Source organism: Lipophrys pholis (assembly GCF_963383615.2).
Source record: "Lipophrys pholis genome assembly, chromosome: 12".
NCBI classification, from domain to species: Eukaryota; Metazoa; Chordata; class Actinopteri; order Blenniiformes; family Blenniidae; genus Lipophrys; species Lipophrys pholis.
Window position 1 is genome coordinate 18,519,274 of NC_137641.1, and position 27,985 is coordinate 18,547,258.

General features: G+C 40.2%; 1 protein-coding gene across 1 annotated transcript in view; it reads right to left on the reverse strand.

Moving 5' to 3' along the window:
• LOC308118269 (transmembrane protein 132D) overlaps nt 1–27,076 on the reverse strand; it is a gene marked incomplete at its 5' end in the record, with an annotated part of 42,393 nt that extends 15,317 nt beyond the window's left edge. Inside the window, 5 exons of the mRNA XM_080477619.1 lie at nt 943–1,086; nt 5,382–5,553; nt 13,719–13,865; nt 21,996–22,923; nt 27,022–27,076. Coding sequence (XP_080333745.1) covers nt 943–1,086; nt 5,382–5,553; nt 13,719–13,865; nt 21,996–22,923; nt 27,022–27,076 — 1,446 coding nt within the window. The remainder of the gene's footprint in view (nt 1–942; nt 1,087–5,381; nt 5,554–13,718; nt 13,866–21,995; nt 22,924–27,021) is intronic.
• Between the last annotated feature and the right edge of the window lie 909 nt (nt 27,077–27,985).

A 27,985-nucleotide genomic window follows, 5' to 3' on the forward strand; every position in this document is an offset into this window, starting at 1 on the left:
AATGAGGCCTAAATTCAGATTAAACTGGCATTAAATAAACATGAACCAGAAAATGATTCCAACACTGCAGAGAGGTTGTTTTCGACTTGTTAAAAACACATCAAGGAATTATAAGTCATTTAAACAGTGACAATCAAAGTCATGTGAGTTCTGAGGCCTTGTACAGCCCTGTTTGATCTTAATAAGGTCACGTCAGTGAAGATACAGCACAATACCGATAAATCTAACTAATTAAATGTTTGTGTTTCTGAAAATGTGCTAATTTAATGAACATTTCACATTATCAGATTTTACCTGAAAGATTTTATCTGGCTTAATTTAATGAAGTTTGCGCACAAGATTTCAGCATTTTTCGCCAAACTCGCCATCACTGTATGGTGTTGCTTCTAACGTAATTCAGCTAACAAAAAGGTAGTTACTTTTCACTGCAGCATCTGGCTGCAATCCGCTTTACTTTTCTGCTGTTTTATGTATTCTAATCTTATTAGAACAGAGAGCCCAAAAGTGCACAAACAGGGAAAACGGCTTTTTTTTTTTTTTTTTTTTTTTAGCAGTTAATATGTCTGACAGTTTTGGTTTTTTCGGTAACACCCCACAGGCTGCATTCAACCCTCTACCAAGTAGGTTTAGCCCACCGCTCTGTGTGTTTGACAGCACCCATTGTGGAGTCTACACCAATCAGCCGTAACATTGTGAGCTAATCTTTTGGTCTCTGAAAGTGTGTTGTGGTATCTGGTACAGGCCTCCTATAACCCACTAAAAAGGTGCCATGACAAAGAGCAAATCAGTGTTATTCTGTCATGACTGTCAGTGTAGAGCCTTGCAGCCCGCACAATACTTTTTCAGAGTGAAACTCAGGCAGCAAGCACACAGATTTAACACCAATGTGGTAAAGATCTCCATTTCAGTCCAGGTTGTAACCCTGGGGTTTTTGAGACTTACCTTAAGTACATCCTCCTGCGTGGACCTGCAGCTGGTGTAGTTCGTCACGTCAGTGACTGAGCCATTGGCCTCAACAGCCAAAGTTTTCACTTGCACGGAAACGGTTTTCCCCGTCAGCCCGGCGGTATTCAGGATGTCTGTGGTCTGTGTACAAACACAAACGGGTCAGGGTTAGTGGTGTGGGCTGAAAAGCCACAGACACAAGATTTGGTAAAAATAAACTTCTTTTCTGAGATTAGCTCAGTTTGATGGAAGGCCTGCATGTGGGAAGGAAAAACAAAAAGAGATTTCTTTGAAGACGAGATTTTCTCTAGATATGTTCTTATTAACTCATCCGCTTCTTGTTCTGCAAAACTGCTGCACATAGAGGATTAATTACAGCAGTAATTTTGCACCTGAAACCTTTATTATAATAATTTTCTTTTGAGAATCACACTCTTATTTTGAAGGTCACTATTTAGACGCTGAGACCAGAAACAAAACGGTATGACTGTATTCAACAAAAGGTCACCACCTGTGAATCACATGTAGACACTACTTTCTACAATACTATGCTCCAAAGACATAGAAAAGGTACGCAATGGTTACAATTTCTCTCTTTGCTTTAGTTAAAACTCAAAAAACTCATCGTCGTTCAACAAATAGACATGCTTGGAAGGTTTTACAGAAAAAAAACATTTCAAAGCCTTAAAGTAGCAACATGAACCGACATCTGTCTCTACATCCTAATAGCTTGAGTTTACTTGAATACAACCAACCAGTCTATGAACTAGATCAGGGGTGGCCTGATATAGAGAATGCGGCTCTTTGCCCATCATGGCTCTTCGATCCATTAATTGAAACCATCAGCGTGTGGCTGTTCCACTTATAGATAGTTTTCATGTAACGACCGCCACCATTTATTGGGCCAAGCGAATGTAACAATGGCAATGGAAGAAACTGAGCTGTGGAAAACAGAGCGAGGATGTATTCGGTTTGTACGCAAATGCATCCCGCAGCACAGAGGGATGTGATCAACCACAACAATAAGAGATTATGATGAATTGACAGAAATACAGAACTATTAGATATAACTACACTAAACTTAAAAATTAAGTTTGGCACGGCCAGGGTAGTTAAGGGTGAACAATGGCAAGTAAACAAAAGCTCAAATACATTTACAAAGACACTTTAGAGATGCCAACATGGGCCAGGGAGGTGAAAAAGTTAAGAGTTAATTGGTGGATATATGGTTTGTAGTATCCGTCTTTGCAGTTGCAGCATTTTTGCAGTTTGTAAAGTGATCCAACGACACTTTTGTTTGTGCTGTGGGGGTAAAGTCCTTCCTGGAAATGCTAGAAATCCATGCATTGCCAACTGTTGTCTAACTTTTGGAATTCCATATGGAAATGTATGTATTTTCATGATTTGTCACTTTGTTTGTAAGCCCATATGTTTATGATGTGGCTCTTGGTTTCTGACTGGTGGGCCACCCCTGCACTAGATAAACTATGATCTCATAATTCATTTTTTTTGTACGTTCACCTACAATGCGCCAAAGATAACAGTAGTAGATGACATAATATCACCTTTAAAAAAATTTAAAAAAAAAAAATCATAAAAACAAACGATAAAAAAACACAATTTAAAAAATGTTTCAAACTGCTTTATGGTTATGTCCTAATTGGCATCAAGAAGCAAAGCTAAGAAAAGAAACAAAGAAAAATGCTAACACATTTTGTATTTGCTGATAAAAAAGCTTGCATGGCCTCAAAAGTCTGTGTTATCACATTGCATCTGTGTGTGAGAAGACAACAGCAGACAACGGTGTAAGTGAGAATATCACTGATTGAAACAAAGAAATAGAGGCTGACAAATTAGATTTTTTTTTAAATCCTACCGACTACACGACAGATATGCTACAACACCAAATGTAATCTCTGCAGCAATAAGAAATGTTTTTCATTGGCACACCTGGATGAAAATGAGTCCTGCAGAACAGAAATCAACACATCTCACCAAACTAACACCTAAACCTGATTAGATTTGTAATCTTCCATCCCTTTTCTCACACTGTACTGGTTATCACTGGCGTCACTGCTGGGCAGCGGCTTAGCTCTTACGCTTTAAACCCAGTAACTTGCCATTAAACCTCATGTCGCTTTAATTTTACACTCTAAACTACTCCTTCAACATGGATTCACAACCACTTTCCACTTAATAAGATCTGGGAAAATGTTTTTTTTTTTTTTCCAAGGTAGCAGGAGTGTGCGTATAAGAAGCTTTGGGTGATCAGTGTTTTTTCCTTTTGATACTTGCGGACTAAAGTACCAGCCAGCGCAGGGCAGATGTTTCCCAGCAGCTCCGCATTTTGAACTCAGTCGGCTTGACAGCTGCTGACCGCAATTCCAAAAGGACATGCTCCAGTTCAGACTGTAACTCTGACCCGAACATAAGCCACTGGATCAGGAGTAGCAGAAAATCAGAAAGCAAAGGCAGCGCTCTGCAGTGACGCCAGTGTCACACTGAGAGATCTTAACATCCCGCGTTGCCGCAAGCTCCGCAGTAATCTGGTTTATGGTGATCAAGCACAGCCCAAATAGTTGAGACTTAGGTTTAAATCGGTCTCTTTTCTGAAAAATAGTTTGGTAAACCTCAGTATTGTTTGTTCATTGCTTTATAAAAAAAAGAAGAAAGAAAAAAGAGGGGGGGGGGGGCGGGCAAAGTGTGGGAAGTTGAGCCTCATGTTGTACAGAGTAATGTAATGTAATGTACTGTAGGAAAGTATGTGTGCTTACTATATTAAGGTAAGTTTTTCCTTTATTTGTCCTACAATGGGGAAATTGTGTCATTACAACAGCAAATGGACAGTAAATAACTAGAAGAGTAGCAAAGAAACAAATACTAACAATATATAAGAAGTATGTAAATGAATAATAGCAAAACATATAATCAAGACAATGACGATGACATCCTTTAAGATTTCCAGTATTCTCATTGCGGAATGACCTACTGAGTCCTTCAGAATCCGTTCAAACTAAGGGTCAACTTTCCCAGCGATCGCCTTCCTGTTTTGAGTCCTCGACATTCACCCTCCTTCTCTTCTCGTGTTGTTCACACGTTTACCCTTTAAAAGTCCACTTGCGTTTGAACTTGACATCTTTGCTGAATCTAACTTTGCATCACCACCTTGATTGCTGTCCCGCAGTGTCGTTATACTTTCCGAAAATAATCACTGTACTGTGCAAAGTTTTCCGTCTGTGGCAATGGATTCACAAATGGTCAGACCTGTTGCTCTTTTCAAAGGGAGCGAGAGACGTGTCGTGAAAAAGTTTTGCTCATTTAACCATTACAGGAGAAAAAAAAAAAAGTGTTTTCCTCATGTGAATCACACCAGTGACTGAGATGAAACATATTTTCTCTCAAATGGTTGTTTGATTCATGATGACTATTGTACCATAAAATAGGCAAGTGAAAGGACTGATATCACTTTATAATTTCCTCGGTGTGTTTTCTCAGTCTTTTCAGACAAGTACATACCAGCATCATGGAGGACACAATTTGTGTGTATTACTGTGTGCAGTTACCCACTTTATAAATAGTAATACAGTGTCTGGGGTAAGGGGAAAAATACTGACAGAAAACATAGCATATATTATGGGATTTCTTTTTTTTCTGTTTGGGTAAACAGCTTTTTTTTAAGACTTTTGCCCTTTTATATAATTACAGAATGATATATTGACACTAATTAAAATGCTAATTACTATAAACACAAGCTTCCAAATAATGTAGTTTTCGTTAATGAGGATACAAGTGTCATACTTTGAAAACTCTCAGATGGCAGAAAAATGGATAAATATTCAAACATGCTTCATTCTCTCATTTCTTTAGCCACAAGTAAAATATTTTGTGACACTTTAACAAGTGCTTATTCATTGTGCAAACTCCCAGGTGGTTTATTTTGTGAGTTAACAGAATGCCCTTTTATGTCCAGATCAGGAATAAAGCGAGCATAAAGGATAGAATAAGCCATTTATTGCAAACCATGTCAGGGATGCAGCATTTTAAATAACCATAAAGAAGCATTGGCACATTGTGACTGTGTACCACAACCAACTAGTAAAGACAATAATTTCTGCCAAGACACATATGACATGTTTAATAAACACAGTTAAGGAAATGTAGCAAAGCAGAAAATGTAAACTTTCCAGGCGATGCAGTAATTCCTCAATTGTGTTCTTGCAATTTCACATTTGAATGAGTGGGCGGTATTTGAGTGTAGAAGATAACCCATTAACATGATTCATGTGGCCCACCACAGTCGTCAAAAAGCAGTTGCATAAAGACACTAAGAATGAAAACTGAATGTAGCAGATTGTTATTGCATAATTGTGCTGCAAATGGCTAAATAAATGTATATTGTGTCACACTTCATAAACGTACACAGGTTTGGTTCTTACCATCACCAGAGGGGCCAATCCCACATAGTCCCTGCGGGTAGTGTAGATTCGCATTAGGCCCACATCTTTCACATTTCCTGGTAATTCCAGACGCCAGGAGATGGTCTGGCTCGCAACCTGGTCCGAAACGTCTTTCGGTAGAAAGTCCAGTTGTAAAACCTCCAGAAGACCCCTGTTTGCAAAAAATATACTTAAATTATCACATTGTTTATCAAAAGGTAAGATAAGATTGATATACCCACATTAATACAAAATGTGAAACCCAGAGAACATAAATTCATTGCTTGTAACTACAACGAAAACTGATGCACCGACAACTGGTGCCGCTCGGATCAAAAACACAGCGTTGTGTATGGTAATAGAGAATACAACATAAATCAGAGACATGTCACAGGATATGGAGAGCATTAAATATGTATTCATGAAAAAGACATGAGAGCTTTTCTTGTAGGGGCATTTGAGGTATTAAAAGCTGCAGTTAGAATGAAGATGAATACGCCGCTTTGCGCTCATTGGTTGTTTTGTTAACTGGTTTTATTGAAACGTCGGCGAGCTACACAACATTGCGGTCTTTTAATGACTTGCAGATGCTCCTCTCAGTAACACGAGCGGAGGAGCTTCAGCAGGAGCTGGACGCGGCTGTTCACAATCAGAAAGTTTCTGTCACCTGGTTCAGCACCCTGGACAGCTGCCAGAGCACAAACTGAATGTGGGAATTTGATGCATTTGAACCCGCATTTAGGTCCCCTTTTAAAATATTTATCTTTTTCACACCTTCAAAACAATTGTACACACAGTGAGTACAGGATTCCGGCTGGCGGCACCACTGTCCTGCAGGCCATTGTATACACCGAAAAGGCCACACTCCCTCACAACTGGCACACTTCTGTGAATCGGGGTTTTAACTTTTCAACTGCACAGCTTATTTCTCGCTTTAAATGTTTTCAGAAATCCATTTCGCTGAACTGTTTCAGTTCGGGCTGCGACGTTATTCCGGTTTTAAGCGCAGGTTTCAACTGCAGGAGCCGACAGCCCTGAGTGATGCATTCAGGGGCATCATGTAAAATCTGTCTGTGCTACATGCTACATGTTAATGAGCTTCGGGGCTCACACAGTCGCAAGGCTACATGCTCAACATGATTAAAATATGACTGATGCAGTCGTTAGTGATCTGGAACGTGTGTGAGCAGCACACGGCAGTGCTTCAGTACATGTGTTCATATTTCTATTGAACATACAGTGTCTTGAAACATTATTCATACCTCTTGAAATTTTCCACTCTGTCACTTTACAACCAGCAATGTGGATGTATTTTATTGGGACTATATTTGATAGAGCAACAGAATGTGCAGCGTAATTGTGAAGTGGAAGGAAAATGATACATGTTTTTCAGATGTTGTTTTACAAATAAAAACACTGAAAAGTCTGGCATGCAAAAGTGTTCATAACCTCTGAGTCAATACTTTGTGTTATGTTGGCCGCTCCAACAAAGTTGTATTATGTGTACGTTTGGGAATTTTATTTGACTAGGGTAACAGACTGTATCGTTGAGGATTGTTCGTCCAAAGCGTGTCCAAAGCAAAGCACACACTTGTGACGTGAAAGAACAGTTCAGCAAAGTTTAGGTATTGGTTAACACGGGACTCTTACTATACACATTCCTTGTGTTTTCTCAAGGTACTCTGGTCTGGATACTCCCGTTTTCCTCCAAAGTCCATAGGAATGCATTTCAAGCTATTTGGGGACTATAAAATTATCAGATGTGAATGTGAGTGTGTGGGTCTGTCTCTCTGTTTTCCTTGTGATGTACTGTTGACATACCCTGGGTGTATCCTGCTTTTGCCCATAGTCAAATGTTATTGGATGAAGAAGTATAAAAGATGGTTGTATCGATCAAAGCGAGCCATTGAATGGTCTGACAACTGTAACATGCATCATATGTTTGCAGCAACTACATCCATCTGCATTTCTAATGTATCTTATGTTGGCTTGAACTGAGAGAATACGGCTTTTGTAATGAATGGTAGGTCAACATATTATTGCAAAAGAGGGTATGTAAGGTGCCTGGTCTTAAGAGCTTTCTGAAGAATATATATTAATGCAGAAAGATGCGGCTTACAAATATAAAAAGGTATGAAATTACTCTGAAATTTGAGAAATAGCGCCTGAAGAATTTGAAGAATAACAAAGACAATACTCAAGAGGGCTCATTTCCATCAGGGGCTGGAAGAATAAGGTGAGAATGTGGAGAGGAGATTAAGTGAGCTGGCAGAGACTTCAGCCAAGTATTCTGGTCAAAGGATTGTCAAGGAAAATGGCAAGTGATGGTTTTTGATGCAGGAGAGTGTGTAGGCACACCTGTCAGTAGGAGCGGATCAAAGGGGGAAATAGAGCAGGGTGTGAACGGGGCTGCGGCACTTTGAAGTGCAGCAAAACTTTGCATAAAACAAAACAATAAATCTCTACATGGCTGAAACGTGCACTGACAAATGGTCCAAAATGTTGAAATCAGTGGCAAGAAAAGGCAAACATAGTGAAAGTATTTCAGCGGGGTTTCACTTTTGGGTGCGTGCGCGATACTTTTTGTTCCATATTAATTTTCAACGGCAAAAGGTTTCCACTAATAAAATGCAGGGAATGTGGTGTTTTTCTGATCTCCTTGTGTCACGTATCCAGTAGAGGACCCTCCATGTTCCAGTCACCGCACAGCAGAGTGAAGTAGTGAAGAGTGAAAAGCAAACAGCACATTTACATAACCCAGTGGTTTACCTCAGTAGTAAGTTAAAACTAGTTTGTGAAATAAACAAGTCAATAAGATGCCCATTTCTCCTGACGGGCCTCGTTGTGTCACGGACGGTCGCCATCTTTGATGTGACGCATCGACGCATGTCATTTACTAATCACAGGATTTACGTTGGCATGTCAACCCAGCACTAAAAAAATGTAACAGGCCAGTATATTAGTTATCAGAATTGTTTTAATTCCCTAATATCGGAATCGGCATCAGCCCCCCAAAAATCTCGATCGGCCGGACACTAGTTTAAACTTCATGAGACGGTACATGGTAGCCACCTTTCCCTCGGGCAATGACGCTTTCTGTGTTGCTGGTCAGTGCTGACTGTGTGCTGTTAGACACTCAATTCAGAGGAGACTCAATTTTTTTCTTCTCTTTTCCTGATTTGTTTTCTGTCAGCTATTTCATTTACCATATTCTTTGAAATTACAGCAGTTGAAGTGAATTAAGACAGTTATTCATTTTAGACTTGTATCATTCGTTCATTGCCTCTGCATCTAAACCCCAAATTACAGTTTAAGGTAGTTTCCGGATGTCTTTACAATTTCTTTCTTTTAGCTCCGCCTCAGTATGACCCTGTGTCCCTGTCCTTGCTGCTGAAAAAACACCACACAACATGATGCTTTGACGATTAGTTTATCTTGCAGAGGCAATGAGCACTGCTCTTCAGCGATAATGCTTACAATCATGGCCAACAGTTTAGGTCTGGGCTTACATAAGCAGGGAATATTTTATCTAACAGTCTGGTAGTGATTTCCTCTGAGCAACTGGAGGTAGATTTCCACTTGTCTACCACTGTGAAGAGGCTCAAGCTCAGATCAGAGGATATAATGCGTCTCTTTCCCTCAGTCAAAATGACATTTGGGTTTTTGGTCACCTCTTTTCAATTGAAACCCTTTTGCCCCACATTGTTCAGTTTGCTCAGACAGCCAGCTGAAGTCCTGCTTGTTCTATTGAGGAAAACTTCCCTGCAGCAAGATTTTTTTTTTTTTTTTACTCCTCCCCAGATATGTGCATTTTTAGTAGGGTATCTCAGAACTCTGCAGGCAAGAGTCCTTCAACAATGTGGCTTCTTTCTTTGTCATTGCAGCTTTACATAGACAGGGGTGAGCCTTTACAGATCATGTCCAATCAATTAAATTCATCACAACTAGACTATGGTAAAAGAGAGATCAGGTGCACCCGAGGTAAATCTCAAGTGTCGGAGCAAAAACTCTGGAAATCTATCATAAACAAAAACCTCATCTTGACTCAAGTATTCAAACATCCAAAGCTCTTTTCACTTTACCATTATGAGGTATGGAGTGGAGGTCGAGAAATGGAAAATAAATTGAAATGATTTCAGCATTCAACCCCAACCTACAATGTTGAATGAAGCCAGAGGACCTGAAAGCTCTCTGTATGCAGTGTACCTGTGTGAACATGCTCTATCAAAAGAAACCCAAGGACTGAATGCCGTGCAGAATTGAATGGAGAAAGTCGTGAAAATGAGGCTTTTATAAAAAAAAAAAAATTATGTGTGCCACTCTGTGACAAAAAATAAAATGAACACATGAAAATGGCAAAACATATTCTTTTTTTTCACCTCTCTTTTTGTGTTTGTGTACATCAACAAATTCTGGAAAACCTGGAGTGCACGAGCACTGACCACAGACAGTCCGAGCATTACGCAGCTGGTGCTTGAAGCAACACAATCACAATTCAGTGAGTTCATTTTGGACTATTTAGGGAGCTTATGAAATGTACATCTGTTTCTAATTTCTGAGGGCGATATTTTTCTGCAACATGAAGCAAAGAGGATCAATGATACTAAAAGCTCCACAGAGAAAAACAGCCAACTAGTATTTAAATTGAAAGCAGAGAGTTGCAGATCAAATCAATTTACCAGAGAGAAGTTACTAAATGATTTATTGCCCATGTTCGCTGATCATATGAATTTAACATTAAAGAACATGTGCCAGATATTCTGTACATATATCAACTATCTAGTACAGCCACTTACGGTGACGGGAGGTTCGAGTTAAACTCAGCTGATTTAACAAGCGTCTGTGTACTGTGGGACGAAACCAGAGTACCTGGGGATAATCCATGCATGAAGATGGAGAACAAGCAAACTCTACACAGAAAGACTCCCATGTCCAAAAATGAAATAGAGGTTTTCTAGCACTGAGCTGAGTACAAACTCGTACATCTCTGCTGCTGTGGCAAAGAAGGCTGTTCTGAAAAGCACCAATTCAAAATTAGAGAAGCCTGCATGAATGCAGCTCCACTAAATTAAATTAATTTTTTAAGTGACTCAAGTGTATCTCAAATTCAAATCAATCTTTCCTATAATTCAATCAAAACTGTAAAATGAGGGAGGGAGTTTTGGCCAAGAGTTTAGAAAAGCAAGCTTGTGTTTGGAGGCTCCAAGGTTTGAATCTCACTGCTGACAGTTTACCACTGAGCAAGGCTCCACACTGCAGCAACCCACTGTGCATGGGATGTGTTGCCAAGCTTAACCGTGAATAGGGTGGGCTAAATGCAGCAACATGATTTCCCAATATTTCACATTTATGACACATAAAGAAAAAATGTTTTATTCTTTATAATTTTACATTATTGGTCCAGAAAATCAAAAACACTGAATCTCAAAATATTGCAATGAGATCAGATAGATTTATCCAGAAGCCATAGATATTAAATTGAAATGATAACAAGAGAAAATCAAGAACAAAAAACTACATATCCATGTTGAAAAAGGAGTGAGAAGATATGCAGACGTATTAAATCCCACCCCTTCACCTGTGCCCTCAACGTATTGCTATAGGAGTATAAAAATAACTGGTAAAACTGTTAATCTGTAAATGATAAGCTTATTTTCTGAGATACACATGAATGCTTCATATATACAACCAATTTAAAGAAACATACAGTGTCTGTCTCATATATTACAAAAACGTCATTCAAAAATTCATGTCTTTGATACGTTTTTGTCTTTCAGAATCGTCCTGTAAATAAGATAAACTCAGACAGATTTTAAAGGGATTGAAACGATTCACAGCCAACGGAGTGAACGGGATCGTCAGACAGAAGAGGTTGAAGTCTGTAGTTCCTAGAAATCTATCTTTGAGGAGGGACTTTAAACCCTGGGATGTATCACCACACCAAGCCACAGTTGTGGGCGTGGATGAGTGTGCCACCATGTTCGTGGTGTGTGTGTGCGCTCCCGGCTCGGCACACTGGACACGACTTGGAATATCTCCGCTTCCTAATCTCCACTTGTGACATCTCCATTTGTGACCGTGCAAGCGCTTAAGCCTGGATAACGTAGCCGTGATTATGGATGATTACGGATATGTGGGTCGGACGGATGCCGGGTGGTGTGTGTTTGTGTGGGCGGGAGGTTGCTGGGCAGAGGCGGCTGCCGCCAACATCTGCATCAGGCAGGACAGATATAATCAACTGGTCTGCATCAAATATACCAAAGACCACATAGACTCGAATAATTATGAATAAACTGAATGAGGGTATCCATCCATCCATCCATCCATCCATCCATCCATCCATCCATCCATCCGCAACCCTGAACTGGATAAGTGAGATGGATGGATGGATGGATGGATGGATGGGAGTACATTCATTTCTCGTTCTCAATGTCTCATTTAAAGGGATCTATCAAAAGAAATTAGGTGATGAAAGCTTGGAAAATGGAACTCTTGATTCTTCTGAAAGAGAAACAATCTCTGATGACACAATAAAGATAGATTCACGTCAGAAATGGTGACATGTTCATTTAAAGAAAGGACCAATACAAATACCATGCAGCTGTCAGAAAAGACCCCAATAAGACCATTATTGTGGTCACAATGTTATGTCTCTATGGTGTACATTTTCATTTTATTTCTCTCATGGTTTCTTTTTTGTCATGATAATATTGTCGGTCTAAGTTGTCATCTCTTCCATAAGCTAACCATGTGAAAAGCAACATTTAAATCATCTGTAAAGCCTTTAATGTAAGCCAGTTAAATAAGATTAATCCAGTCAATTTGTTTACCACTGCATATATCTATGCACACTTGCATGTATGTTTCAGTCGAACGTGCGAGTATGTTGTTTATGTGAAATTAAATTGTACTTATATTGTGCAAACACCATGTGTAAAATAAGACATGTCATTACCATGGATGGCAATATTCCTTTATGTGAGGAAGGTGGAATAGATTAATTTATAAATCATAGCTTATTTCACTCCATAAAATTAAGTTATTTGTTTTATAACATTCAAGATTCAGAAATAATAATAATGTATGGTTTTATGTAGCGCTTTTCAGGACACTCAAAGACGCCTTACATTGTATTATTCATTCACTCCATACTTGACGGTGGTAAACTACATATGTAGCCGCAGCTGCCCTGGGGCAGACTGATGGAAGCGAGGCAGCTATCTGCACCACCAACAACTCACTCTCACACTGCATTCACCCGGGCAGTTTGGGATTCAGGGTCTTGCCCAAGGACACTTCGGCATGCAAGCAGGAAGAGATGGGAATCAAACCTGCAACCTTCCGATTGGGAGACGACCGCTCTACCAACCGAGCCATCCTGCCCCAGGAATGAGTGTATAAACCTGATGTGCCAAATATCTTCCAGTCAACACAACCAGTCAAATATTCTGTGGCTGTCAGACTCAGAGCCGACCCAGAGTCTGGTTATTTAAATTACTTGATGTTGATTGTTATATTTATAATCTATTACTATTATTCTCATTTATTCATTTATTTCCAGGATTTTTATTTTGTGGTAAGGGTATTTATATTGTATTTCAGATTTTTTGGGGTATTGATTTGTAATTTGTTAAGCATGTAAATTGGGTGACATGTTATCTTATAGATTAAACACTATTTTAAAAACTATGCCATTTAATTTCTTGTATGTAAAACGCCAGTGGCGGGGGGGGGGGGGGGGGGGGGGGGGGGCATAAAAAAACTTCCCACACTGGATAGGGCCGGCTCTGGTCCGAACTCATGCTGACTTAGAAAATAAGGAGCCGATAGCTGCAGAAATAATCAGTGTGTTCTTTAATCATGTCTATTTTTCATGAAAGGGAATAATTGACCAAAAAAATTAAAAATCTCAAGGTTTTTGAATTTACTTTGATACTTTCCAACCTCTACTCAGAAAAATTGAAGTGTACTCCATATAAATGCATAGCGCAACACTGTATACAGATTAAAACAATATTGTTGGTGCTCGGCTGCTTACAGTGTGCGCACCACTGAGCACAAGGCCATTAATAATTACATTTTCGATGAAAAATCCCCATTCGTTTTCGATTCACTCGTGCTCTGTGGAGCGAATGTAACATAGTGCGAGATCTTTTTTTCACGACACCTGATCACTTATTCTTATGACAGCAGCAAGGACTTTTGAAAGGCCATGAAAAAAAGGAAATAATCACAAACAATAAGGAGCAGATCGACTCCTTTTCCAAGCAAAGAACGGCTTTGACGAGGTTTGGTGCGGACACACACACAAACGTAGCACACAGGCAGAAGACTGACCTCTTTGCTGTGACAGCCACCTTCCTTTGGCAGATAACAGAGACGGTGTTCGGATTTGCTCCTCTGCCCGGCTCAACAACGATGTCCCACAGAGCGGAGTCACTGGGCCGAGCTGCGCTGAAGGACAGGCTCGTTTTAACAGCTGCCCTGTAGCAGAAAGACATACACAGAACAGTTACCACAAGCAGGTTTGCTTTGGGGTGGAAAAAAACATGCAAATCACAAAGTAAGAAACCTTCATAGGATGTGCGTCTAGGTCAGTGATTTATTCATTTATTTTAAAAAAAAGTTACCCGAGTTTGAATCAGAAGTCTGTTAAATATGGTCACAAGCCCAGTCGACGTGTACGTGATTACAAGTTTTGCTTTACTTTGCGTATCATCTACGTGACCATGATTGCATCAGATGAGGTCACGAGGGTTTTTGCTACAGAGACACTGGTTTCCCAGCCTGCACAAGGACATGTGTTAATACATGCATTTCATAGCAGCAACAAGGAAGTGCAGTTAATAGTGTGGAAGAGGCCAGAGGAACAGCCAGCATGAAGGTGTTCATGCTGGCCAAAAAGATCAAATCTGACCTTTACAGACTGGCGGCTGTGCATTTGCCCCACTACATAGTGGATTACATCTGACCACAGAGGACTACTCAGCATGTGAAGTGGCACTTTTGTGTTTGTGACCATGTGCTGGACCTTTCCTTAAACCGGAGGTCGGATCTGCAACCCGCCGCACTGGACCTGCATATGGGTCTTCACAAGCTTTGACTTAAGCGTAGAAATATTTTTCTGTTTTATTTACACAACAGCATCAATTTCAAAATAAATATATGAATGAATGAATGAATGGGCTAAAGAAATTGGAAAATCAGCCCCAAAGAAATGTGAATAGTGAAAAAATTTCAAAACTGGCTTAAATCAGTGTGTGAATGTGCGAATAACAGCGTAAAGCACGTTGGACTGCTCAAGCAGTTCAAAAGTGCTACATGTGAAATCCATTCACCATTTTTACAATGGATAATATATCGAAAATTTTATTTACAAAAGAAACAAACTGCACTTTTTGGGGTCTAAAGGGAGTCCTATGGTTTTCCCTGACATGCACAAATGTCACTTTGACAAGCCCAGGGCTGATGCAGCATCTGAACCCGAGGTTATGAAAACATAGTTGAAAACATATTTGAAGTGGATTAATTAGTCCAGATTTCTCAGTTGTAGATGTAATGAGTTCCAGAGACGAGGAGCAGAGCAGCTGAAAGCTCTGCTCCCCATGGTGGTGGGACAGGCGGAGGGGACAGGCAGGTGAATGGAGGCAGAGGGTCTGAGGGAACAGGAGGGAGTGAAAACATGGACATCGGACAGATGTGGGGGGTGGTGAAGTTGTGAATGGCCTTGAATGTGAGGAGGATTTTGAATTGGATGCAGAACTGAACCGGCAGCCTGCGGAGCTGTTGGAGGACGGGAGTGATGTGGTGAATGCAGGGAGTACGAGTGATGATACGGGCAGTTGAGTAGTCATATGATTTGATGTTAATATAAGTCAAATCTAATCATTTTTGTATGTTTATGTACTTTATAAATAATCTATGATTTGACAGTGTCGGACTGACATCAGATGGGTAAAATTGTTCCATTAGCTTCACTGGTCTTTTTGCAGTTTTTAATCTGTTTCAGTTCATTTTGATGGTTTCAAGTTTCTTAATTCCTTATTTTTGGCAATTTCACAGACACTGGGACGTGATGTTGGGTCATATATCCAGAACAATATGTGCTGTACAGATAACACAACTAAGCAGAAATAGAAAGCCTCTTACACTGAGTGTAACCTTTTGGAAGTGTTGCATCAGTGTTAATGTCTACACCAGCACAAAAATAAATCTGACATTTCGTAAGAGAAGCTCCACATATTTGTATCCGTTTCTGTTCAGTGACTTGTATCAATATGCAGGTGGGCTTTCAACTTTGTGTGCCATACATTTTCTGTGGTTACATATGTGTGTTTTATCTTGGTTCTTATGTGCGTTCCTTCATGCTCTGACTAACAAGGTGAGTCACAGACAAACTGATGTGTCAGGTTGCTTGCAGAGTGAGAATTAGCAGAGGTACTTAATTCCCATTAGGCCAGAGAGGAGCTGGGAATCAGTTAATCAGATGTCTGATTCAAGCACACTCATGACTCTGCAGAGAGATGGATCATTAGTTATAAAAAAAAACATGAAAGAACCACGCAGGCCTACATATCTAACAATTACCAAGAGGTCTGCTCCCCCCCCCCCCCCCCGTCCCTTGGGTAAACTGTTCCATCGAGTCATCACATGATAACTTTCAAAGAGCAGCCATTTGGGTTAGAGGCTGGTAAAACGATACAAGAGGTATGAAATGCTTCTGACCCAAGTTTAACTTGCAGTGATTCACTTATCTGCACTCATGCAGACACCTCGCTACAGGGTGGAAGCACAGCGAGTTTCCAAAACAGGACCATTTCCTCATGGCAAGGATTCAACAAGGTGCCGAGATCGTTCCAGAGGGAATTCAGCCGGTGGTGGCTTGAGAGTATCACTCGGCTCCAGCTGATTTGTCAGCAGGATATTCATGCTGAGAATATTTTTGTCAAACAAAGAAGAAAAAAAACACTAAACACTCAAAGTGTCATATTAGATTTGCAAGTGTAAAAACCAGCAGATTGAAGTGACATGTGGCAGACTGAGAGTCCAGGTGCATTGTGCAGTTTGGAGGCCTCACATGGCTTTTCTTTATGTCATCTAATGTCAATGAGAAATTATTAAACAAATCAGTTTAGTGTACTTGGTGATTCATTTTAGACATATCTGTGCCCATATTTAGTGGTGAACATTAATTACACAGAAAATTAATTACAACATAACCATCTAATGGCACTTTCACAGACAAACCCAGCAATCCTAGCACAGACATGCATTCGACTCTAAACTCATCCCCACATGTCACACGTGCTTTTATTCTTGCAAAACCAGAAGATTTCAGTTTTCACCTTGGCGTTAAACTTCACTTTGCTACTATTTCTATACACAGCAGGGGCAAAAGTCACAGTTTAGCTTGAGCCAATATGTAAATGTTCTTTTCATTTGCTAATTAACCTGCACAACTGCCTCACTGGCAGATTTTTCTTTTGCCAACAATGTTCTTCCTAAACAATCAGTCCAAATGATAAAACTCACATTCGTCACTCAGCTGATTGTATTCTTGTATTAAATAGCCTACACAATAGGTGTGAGTATTCCTGCATGTGTGTCCTCAAACACATGAGAGCGGGAGGCAGCCTGCGATGTGACAGCAAACAATCTGTTCGTGTTTAACAACCTGCTGTTTGTGGTTTCTGCCGCCAAACAGCACCTTGACTAGCTGTAGAACTTTTTGACAGACAGACGAAAAGATACATGAATACAAAATCCATTCATGCCAGAAAAATGGGTCAGCGGTAGTACACATGCCGTTACATCCAAATACAGGCATTTGGAAATACTGATTTGTAATTCAAGAGCAGCGAGACTGATCAATAACCACTGAGGCAGAGGCCAGGATTAGGGCAAAGCTAAAATACAGTATCCAAGAATTTAGAGAGATGCACACATATACACACACAAAGCTACTGGTCACAGAAGTGAGCTGACTATTCAACCAAAGCAATATAAAGAAGTACTTCTGTGAAGGTCATTTTCCAGGTCAAGGTTCTTACAGCACAGACAAAAAAAAACCTCTACAATAACAATTTTAATGAGTTTTTGTGACATAAAGATTGATTAAAGCTACCAGATCAGAATACAAATCAAAAACCCAAGGCCTGTTACAGAATAAGGTGTGTTCATTTCTTAAATCTCATATCCAGACATCTGTTTTCAACAGGTGATCATTTGTCACAGCAATCACAGACCGACTTAAAACCAAGGAAAGTTGTAAGCGGAGATGATTATTGTTTTCCCAAAGTTTGAAATGTATTTTTGTTGCCACGTTCAATAAATCATTTCCCTGCTGCTTGTCCAGTTCAGTATTAGACTGACAACAGCACCTGATGAGCATCCCTCCCCGGGGTACAAACCACTTCAACTGGCTCCTATTGAGTGTGGAGAAGCAGTAACTCAATGCCAGGATCTTGCTGGATCACTGAGCTTCTTGTCCACAAGCAGACAAGTGCCTCCCTGCAGAGAAACCTCATTGTGGCCACTTCTATCCTCCCTCTTTTGTCTCTGTCACTTACTACCAAGAGTTCATGACCACAGGTGGGGAGCCGAATAGATATTTCAGACTGAACAACTCTTCATTGGTGTTAACTAAAACCTGTAAGTCTGTTTAAAACTGAAATGTTAAAGACTTTCAACAACTTTCTTTGCTTGTTTGTGCCATTAACCCCCATGCAAAAGGAAATGAGCCTTTTTTGCTTGCATGCAGTGTGTGGCCAGGGCTTTTTTTCTTTTCTTTTCTTTTTTTAACATTTAATAATAGTTGTTGACAAAGTACGTATGTGCTTAACAGGTGGGTGTGGCGGAACCTCACACAAACACTCTTACATAGATCGACATGGTTAATCCCTGCAGTCAGCCCAGATCATCTCCTACCCTAAAGAGTTAACCTCTTGATTCATTTTCAATCAGGGCCACAGATTATCTGGCCTAACCCTGCTGGAGTGGACTCAATCTTTGGCCAAAGAGGGAAGTGGAGCAGGGATTTCTCCCAGGAGGAATCAATCACTTTGCCAAGCTCCTCAGAGCTAGCCTTCACTTGGACTTAGCGGCTGCGCTCAGTCCCCCTCTTCTTGTCCAATCTCATTCTGGATGTGGCAGTGGGTCAAAAATACATGGACCAAAAAATCAACGGCCTAACTGCAGGAACTTCATCGGTTACAGGCAGCCGCTCTGAATTTGGGGCATTTCAGGTGAAGAGGCTGCAAATCCTTACAAATAGTCCAAACAAGCGCAGATGCTAAAAGGGTCAGCGTCTCTCCACCAAATCTTATCCACATCATTTCAACAATGCGGGCACAGCTGCATTCAGGTCAGTGGGACTGTGTGCGTCTGCAGGCATGTTTGTGTCTGTGAATGGTAAGTCTCGTATTAGAGAACAGCCCTGGGGTTTGACTGACGCACAGCTACCGCATGCCCTGTGGATTAATCGCACATCTTAACATTCTTCTCCATTCGCCCGCATCCTGCAGCAGATTACAGCGGGCTTGGTATGTTTGCAGCATGATATCACTAAATCATGGGATTAACGAGAAATTTGTCTTGCTTTTCTAACAAAACCATTAAGTAGTGCAAAGACTGGAAACAGAAGCCTAACCGCAAAGGCTTTACATCCTACTGATCTCGGGGGCACTGATAAAAAGTGTCACACTGCACCCAGTCATGTGCTCCAAATGGCAACTATGAGAAAGTTTTAGAAAAGATTGAGCAGTGCTTTTCAACGTGACAAGACTGCTCTGTATTAAATTCACATTTACCCAAAGGGTACAAGCAAGGTGTTTGTTGTCTTGGCCCAGCAAATAAGCATGTTTTTTATGAAGCAGAACAACCAGAGGGACCTGTTGTAATGAAATAATTGCCAATTATTCCCATATTTATGGAAAAGTGCTTCACCAATCTTCTCTGATAATTATAAAGAAGAAGCAGACAAAATATAGGATGTCAAGTGATTTATGAAGCTGGTAAAAGTGGCAGACGTCACAAGTCACGCTGGCACTCGTGCGTTTGACTGCACGGCCTTGATGGTGGGCCTTGATCAGTATTCAAGTGTCTTAAGTAACCGTTTAAATGCATGAAGCATATCCTCGGTGCATATACTGAACTATACTGTATCTCGTGGCAGTTCAACTCGGTGTCTTTTTATGCTTTACGGGTTTTACTAACAATTCTTACACAATACCCCCAAGATGCTTGTTTTCAACCTCATTCATGACATAATGAAGCAACTGTTGTTGGAAATGATGCTTTAAACTTCTTGTGCACGACGTACCCAAATTCAAAACTAGGAAAATAAAAAGACCCCTCTCGACCAAATCCCTTGAATATTTCATTATAAAAATCCAATGATGATCTCAGTTAAATAAAAGAATGATTGGTAAGACCCTCAATGAAAAATGTTTAAAAAGAAAAAAAGAAAATTTGATTTAATTGGCAGCATTTGCCAACTCAAAGAAACTTCTAGATTTAATCTGCTGTGTTTCCTGTGTACTGCCTCTCCTCGAGGACCTGAGACTTGACTTCACAACTGCACTGACTCATTGTAGAGATTACCAACACTTATCTTAAATCACAGGAGATGTGGCCTGGACCCTAAACGTTTTAGAACAATATCGCGGACAAATGGACGGACTGACAGATTAAAGGTTGAGTCGGTATTTGCTACAGTATTTTGTGATGCAAGGGTCTACACAACAGGCATTTCTGGCAGATTTGGGGAAAGTAGCTACGGTTAACCCTAACCCCAATACTAGAGAATGAAGGATAAGAAAAGGTGCAGATGAGAACTTTTTACCATTAAAAAGTATGTGTTGAAATAGTGCAAATTGATGCCGCTTCTTTACATATACTACTGTTTTCATCATATGCATCTGCACAAAAGAACGTTTTCAAATAAAATGTCCCGGTAATGTGCAATGACGATAAAAATCTTAGCTTCTCTAAATTCAAATTTTTAATTTCCAGTGTGAAAATTGGGTTTGAACCACCCTCATGTGTGCATTATATTGAATAGAATGTGAATAAAACATTGAACTGACCAAAATGACAAATATTTCTTCCATTTTAGGCTTAAAATATATCTGAGTAGTCCTACCCCTCAGTAGTCCTCACTCTCCTGGGGGATAGTGTCCTCCTATTAATGTACTTTTTACAATCAAGTAAAATAGTAAATGGTAAACAGATTTTAACTTTTAAGCAGCCCCCAAAGCACTTTACACTGTTAATCACATTCAGCTCGTCACACATCAATGGAGACGGCTGCCATGTCGCTCAGTCCATCCATTGGGAGCTATTTGGGTTAAGTGTTTGGTGTAGTGTCTTGCTCAAGGACATTTCAACATGTAGACAGGTGGCTATGGGCAATCAAACATGTAACATTCCGTTTGAATGTAGGGATCAGTATCGGTATTCCGATACCAATGTGATTCACTGATCGGAAATTTCCAATCTAACCTGCAGAGATTTGCGATCCAGTGGTAGTAATGAGTGATGAGGCAGGAAATCCATTCCACAGTTTTGAGCCAGCGAGCAGGCTAAGGTAGTCGCACTATCCAACGTTTCATGACAACATGTCGCTGTTTGGACGTATTTTATGCTCAAAACACCACAAAGCAACACAGAAATGTGGATGTTTGCAAAGCCGTTGTACAGCGAGGTGGCCGCTCTGCAGCCAGGCGTCACCGTTTTAAAACGTCAGCTCGCCGAAGAGAATGGCACTGACAGCAGCATCAAAACAATGAAAAGCTTGTTCCTCCATGCTGTCAGCAGGCGATTCACACCTCTGTAAAGCTGCGTCCTTGTCCATACGAAACTCTGTGAAAATAGTCCTATCATCTTTGTGTTGCGTTAGTGCTGGAAACACTGCTGTTTTTGCTGCGTGGCTAAAGAATTTCCCCAGCGATTACTGAAGTTATTCCGAGGTTTGAAAGGTATAAAAAGCTTATTATGAGATGATAACGTCACGCAGACCCCAACATTGTCCAAATTTAACAAAAATTGTTTGTACTGTTTCCTTTTCTGACTTTAGACTAACCACAAGTTGCCTTTTGGGAGCATACATGCATACATTCATACATTTCATACTTGCCTGTAGAGAGGAGTTTCTCACAGCCTCATATAAAATCAACAATAATGATAATAACAATTTTAAGAGCAAACGGAGCTCTGGTATCAGAATAGTATTGGTATCAGCAGATATCCAAATTCGTGTATCGGGATCAGATTAGAAGTGAAAAAATGTAGATCGGTGCATCTCTAATTGAAAGCCACCCCGATACCTAAATATGTATTATAATACCTAAATATGATTTAGTCATATCTTGCACCAGCTGGATACGAGCAGTGCTTATATTATTTGTAGTTTTCATAATGTTTTCTTTGATAATGTCAAATTAAACACATCATGCAGGTGGTTTCTAGATACTGTGCCAAACAAGTTGTAAAACACAACAGGAGCTTCTCGCAGTATTTAGTCACTAAAAGATCAGCTAATTTCCCAAATGGCTGTCATCAACTTACAGATGGACATTTGAGAGTAACAATGTTGCCAAGTCTGTTCACTCTTACCTGAGGGTGAAAGTCTCCATGGTAGACGTGCTTGCAAGAAAGACGTAGAATGTTGCTACATCGGTGGTCTTGAGGGGTTTAGAAGAAGTCTGAATCACCACAGCGCCTCCGAGCCTGAGTCGAAGAAAGGTGGGGTTCCCTGGTGGAGCCCTGACAAGATTGACACTTCCTATTCGTTTCATTGGTGTCCCGGATCCCCCAGAGACCCTTCCTCTCCCCACTCCCACTCGTTGCAGGCTATCCTGCGGAGCGCACTGGCCTGTCCGGTCCCACCGACTCTGGAAGTAAACCTCAACAAGGTTCCCCCGAATCCCTTTAATTCCCTCTGTTCTGTCTGTTTCCCTGCTGGAGCTTCCTGATCTGCTGGCTGAGCTGAACCACGTCGGCTCCAGCTTCAACTGTGCGACACAGAATCCGCCGGGAGACACCAAGCAAGCTCCACGGACTTCCCTTGTCTCCCAAAAGGCGTAAGCCGTCACACAGTGAGCTCCATCCTTGGCCTTAGCATCACCATTTTTCCTCCCAATATCGTCTTTAGACAACACTGTCTGTTGCCCAAGAGTGATGTTGTTGCCCGTGGGCATGTGGAAGAGAATCTTGACTGTGGGGGATGAGGAACGAACCTGGCGAGCCAAAATGACTGGCAGGATCTTGCGCCCACTGAGGAGAAGATCTGGAGAAATAGGAGCATCCACAGTAAGGGGGCCATATGAGGCATTGACTGCCGGCTGGAGGAGCCCGCCGCCAGGTCCAGTGATGAGAAAAGTCTGAGTTTGTGGCTTCTGACTAGAGTTCCCCATCTGCTCTATACTGCCCTGTCTCAAAAATACGTGGTCCACATTGAGGACTTGGAAGTTGACGTTGGGATAAACTGGAATTGGAGCCTGGGCTGTCACAGTATCGTCAGACACTTTCTGGCTCTCAGCAACTGAAAGAAAAAGAATTGTAACAAGAAAAAGATTAGGGCCATTGACTTATACCACTGCTATAACTTAACATTTCAATGTTGGATATCATATCAGCCATTTTGCTACTCACAGTTGTAATTTACTGAGTCAGTGAGCAACTACAGCTGGGAACATTAGGTGAGGATTGTAGGAGGATGCAGTAAGGACAAAAGAGTTTTTGGCTGGGGAGACAAACCAAAGAGCTGATGACTGAGGGTTGAACTGGGAGCCAGGAGGATTGAGTCAGGATCAAAAAGCTGATCAGGGTATTTTGTCGTCTCAGGGAACCAAGAGGAGTGAGTATCAAGGTGAAGGCAGAGCTTATAAAGGAAATATCGTATATTTCCAAGAGTAGTTCCTGTGTTGAACAGAGGAAAGGACAAAAAGAGTTGAATTTGTCAGGAGCAAACATATCCTCCATGCATTATCATGCAAGCTGCTGTCAAACAATTAAAAACCTTTGCTATTTTTGCCTCTCTCAAGTGTCTATTCACATTTCTCAAAGCGTACCACTATATTTAACAGCGATGGCTGTCATTATAGAATAGTGCAAAATAGACAGTATAGCGTAATTTCTACTGCACACCTTATATCCAGATGGCAGCAATCATGGCTAAATGATTCAATTACAGCAATCATTCATCAATACCATGCCTAGCACTAAAACTCAGAAGTAGTTTGTAAATATTCCATACATGGTATTCTGATCACCTCAGTCTCTGTTGTAGTTCACCACAGAAACTCTGTTCTCCATTTTCCACATACAATATCTGCGTCGCCGTGAAGTAAATACCACCTGCAACATTTGAGAGGTAACAAGTCACTTCCACAGTGACTGCTGGATGCTTTAGGAGTCTCTATGTGACAGATCCTACTCCTCACTGTCAAAGACATGCGGTAATTTGCCTTCCTCCATGTTGAAGTGCTCTATAATTAATGAGCGCATATGACTTTCCCTTTCACAAAAATGTCTTTTCTGAAGGCAAAAACCTTCACCAAAACAAAACCTCTTCCCTTTTCCCCAAAAGTTTTGAGGAGTGATGTTTCAGTCTGTTCAAACCGTGAATGTACAGAAGTTTTCTTCATGCAAAGTGAAGACGTCAGTTTATTGGAGAGAATTTTACCTAAAAGGCCAAAATACTGGTGATAATTATTGACCAACATAATAAAAAGTATATAATTTCTTTGTCATAGCAAGACATCCTAGCAATACATTTTACATTCTTCACAAGCATGTTCTCATTGTAGATTATTGATATTACCATATGTGAAGAAGATGCACTTGTAGTGTATTTTTTTTTTAAAGCAAAATAAATAAATAAATAAATAAAAAAGGCTAATAAAATAAACCCAATAACCCCACTAGTTAGTTTGAGTTTGGTAAAGCATGTAGTCCTTCCTCAGTTCATTAAGAAATGTGCAGCTTGAATACGATGGCGGCTTGAACTCTTGCATAAAACTAATTTAAAAATAAACATATTACTGGGGAATCACTAATGCCACTTAATACATAAAAGTAGCATTACTTACGGGTTGGGGTTAACTCTTTCTTGGCATGAATCCCACACAAATTAAATCTCTGCAACCTTGACCTGACTGTGGTCACATGTACTTTGACAACAATATCTTTAAAAGCCACAATCAAACTTTTGGGATTTATTTACGTGACAAATACTAATTCTTGATGACAGATCACCTTCAATCTACCAGACACCTCCTACATGTTTGTGGTTACTCTTATTCTTCCATTATGCCGTGTCTGTCCATCCTATCATGCAATAGAGAAAGACAGTAATGTGAATTAATAGAGATTGACAAACACTCTAAATACAGTATATAAGTTACCTAATTAGGCTTTTTAGTCTGAATGCTTGCAAGTCTCTTTTTTTTTGAGAAGGAGGATCATCCCCATTTCTGCCTGTAAAGGTCATTCGTAATTGCGAGAGTGTGGTAAACTCTGAAGTCTGAATAAAAAGTGTTGGAGTAAATGTTTGAAACTTGTTTGAAGCCTTCACACAGCAGGAGGATGCAAACCAATATGATAAGCAGTGTTTGAATTCTCAGTTTTTATTTGGCAGCCAAGACTTCTTGTCCAATTTTCTAATATGTGGTCGCTGAGCCTGTGCTTGGAGAGGATCTGTCTTCGCTTAATATCTGACAGTAGAGGGATATTCTGCAAATTCATAATCTCTTCTAAAGACTAGATAACACTCTAATCTACTTTGGCTTTGAGGGTTTTTTTTCTCCTTTCATTCTTTCTAGTGTTCTAAGTTGGTACCTTTTCATCACAATTTAATATGATTTCTTTGTAAAGGGACATTGCTGTGACACTAGACCATGTCTGAGAGGAGTCAGTGACTCTCAGCAAGAGCTGACATGTGAAAAATTGTTAATAAAAAAGCTCTTTTTTATTAACAATTTTCTTTTACATCATCTTCTAAAAAGGGACCCATAATGTCTTTTTATATTTTCAGTTATGTACTGTGTACATGTATAAATTACGATGTGAGATGTTTGTATTCAAATATGTGTAAAACAGAGTAAATGATCCAAAATAGTTGCTTGTAAATTGATTCTACGTATGAAATTATTATGAAACTGCACAGACAGGATATTGAAGTTCACCTATACTGGTGATGATCCAAGACCAGTTGTCGAAAATGAAACCATCCTTCATAACCATGAAACAAGATTCCATTTCCTAATAAAATGTATAAAGGACAGAAAACAGCAAAACTGAAAAGCTTATTAAATGTTAACTTAACAGAATTATTCCTGGCCTCCAGATGTTTGTGCTCTCTAACCTAAGTGCCATCTGGTTTGTTTTTATCAAACATTATTCTACACCAAACAGTCTGAGTGATATCACTGAACTTTGGTTATTAGTCTGAAAATGGAAATATGGCCCAAAAATCAGCATGTACTTGAAGTTAAAGTCTTTAAAATGAGTGAAAAACAACAAAAGAGTGTAACGCTTTGCATTTCATGTTGTCACTACTATTTCAACCTCAGACCTAGTTCACTGCTGCACATGTGCAAAAGTCTAAGACATTGAACTGAAGCATCCTAAACAATGAAATTACAAGGAAACGTACCTGTGTGTCATTTAGAGAGACAGTAGGAAGTATTTCTAACTGATTCAGACACATTAGCACATCTGTGACTGGACTGACAGATAAGACTCACATGCATATGCATAATTCCCAATGAGAGACGATATCAAAGGCAGGACTCCATCACTTAGACACGCATGCAGAACCCAGCTGGGTCCTGCCTGCACTGGCGGACCTACATTATAGCCACACACGTGCATGATGAAAAATGTCCACAGAGATATCATTTGTAGATATAAGCCCAGGCAATCTCAGAGAGTAGTCTTTTGCATGATATCGGTATCACAGGGAGACAGGCTGCTTACTGCGACTTCATAGGTCCCAATGCAGGTTATCTTTAAACAACCAGAGAAACAGCTGTGCAGCCTCAGCTGCAGGCCTCTTTAATCCCACAGATGAAGCCTCCTGATGCACACAGGAGAGCGTGCTGTCACTTTCATTCATCAGACAGAGGAATAACCAAATGGGGTTGAGGCCATGGGTACTAACCACTAAACCCTTACAATAAAAACACATTCCTATATGATAAATCTTCCAAATAATAAAAATTATATCCGAGGAAGATTCTGTTGACATTGTCCAAAACATATTTATTTATGGCTCTTTAAACATCAACGCAATGTAACGTGACCTTAATAAAGTTAATACTATTGCTGTAACAACAATATACCATCTGTCTCTTCAAATAAAACAAAGAAGAATCGTGCAACAAGAGGCAAGCAGAAAATGCATATGCAGTTTGTGTGTGTTTACATCATCAAAGCGTATATAAAAGGATGCAGACTATATTCATTTCATCTCATTTGATGTTCTTATGTAAACACAGCTGAAGCCTTTGAGCCACTTCCAGCCTAGTTGCCTTACACATAAAAAGGTTTTCGTTTAGAGTCTGCTCCAACAGAGGAAACTCATCAGACCAACAGCAGAAGCTGTTCATCGCCCATCAAAAGCAGCCACACGTCTCACCTTTTACAGCTGCCACAGCAGCAAGCAGCACACGAAACGGAAAGTTGATCTTCATGTTCGCACAGTTGCAGAAAGTGTCCGTCCAGTCCGCGCACCCAGGAGACTTTTACGCACGCATGTGGAGCAACAAGCGCAGCAAAACAAATCAACACATTGTTTCCTGCACGGTGAAGTGCCCTCCTCTCACTGTAGAAGGTTCCAAAAATAAATATGTAAAATACAAACAAAATTTTTTTTTGATCAGGTCCTTATCCACATAAACGTTATTCTGGAGTAGTTTTTAAATGTGGTGTCTTTTTGCTCTTAAAGATGACAGCTGTTTTTATCTCCCCCTCTGGAAGACTGGCTGGGGCAGACAGCAGCGCTCTTCCCATGACAGAAATCAGTAAACACGTGCAGTGGGTCAGATTAAGAGGACCCACGTGGGCGTAATCGCCGGCGGGCTCGGAGCCGCGAGCAAATTAAATGCACACGAGGTCAGAGATCGCTGGTTTGGCTATGACGCCTTTTTAATGAAGGTGATTGAACAAATGAGGAACCAAATGGCACTTTCAATGCAGACCTAATAAAGGAGACTGGTGTTTTTAGGCCATTTTTAATTAATTAAAAAAAATTTTTTTTAAGTTAAATGGGCATTTAATTTGTTCTTTTGATTTTGAAATCCCAAGTTGCCACAGAGTATGTCCATTTTTCAAAACACTTTTATTGCAAATATAGTTTCTACTTCATACTTACTTATGACTGTTATGTAGTTTATTGCTTGTCTAAAAAGTGTGCTTTGAGTATTCTATACAAATAAATTCACTCAAATGCATGCTTTTGACAATGTGATAGGATCCAGTAATTAAACAGTGGAGATTTGCACTAATCCAGGCCATAGGGGCCTATTCATGTTTCTTATTAGAAAGAGGAATACTGTGTGTGTGTGTGTGTGTGTGTGTGTGTGTGTGTGTGTGTGTGTGTG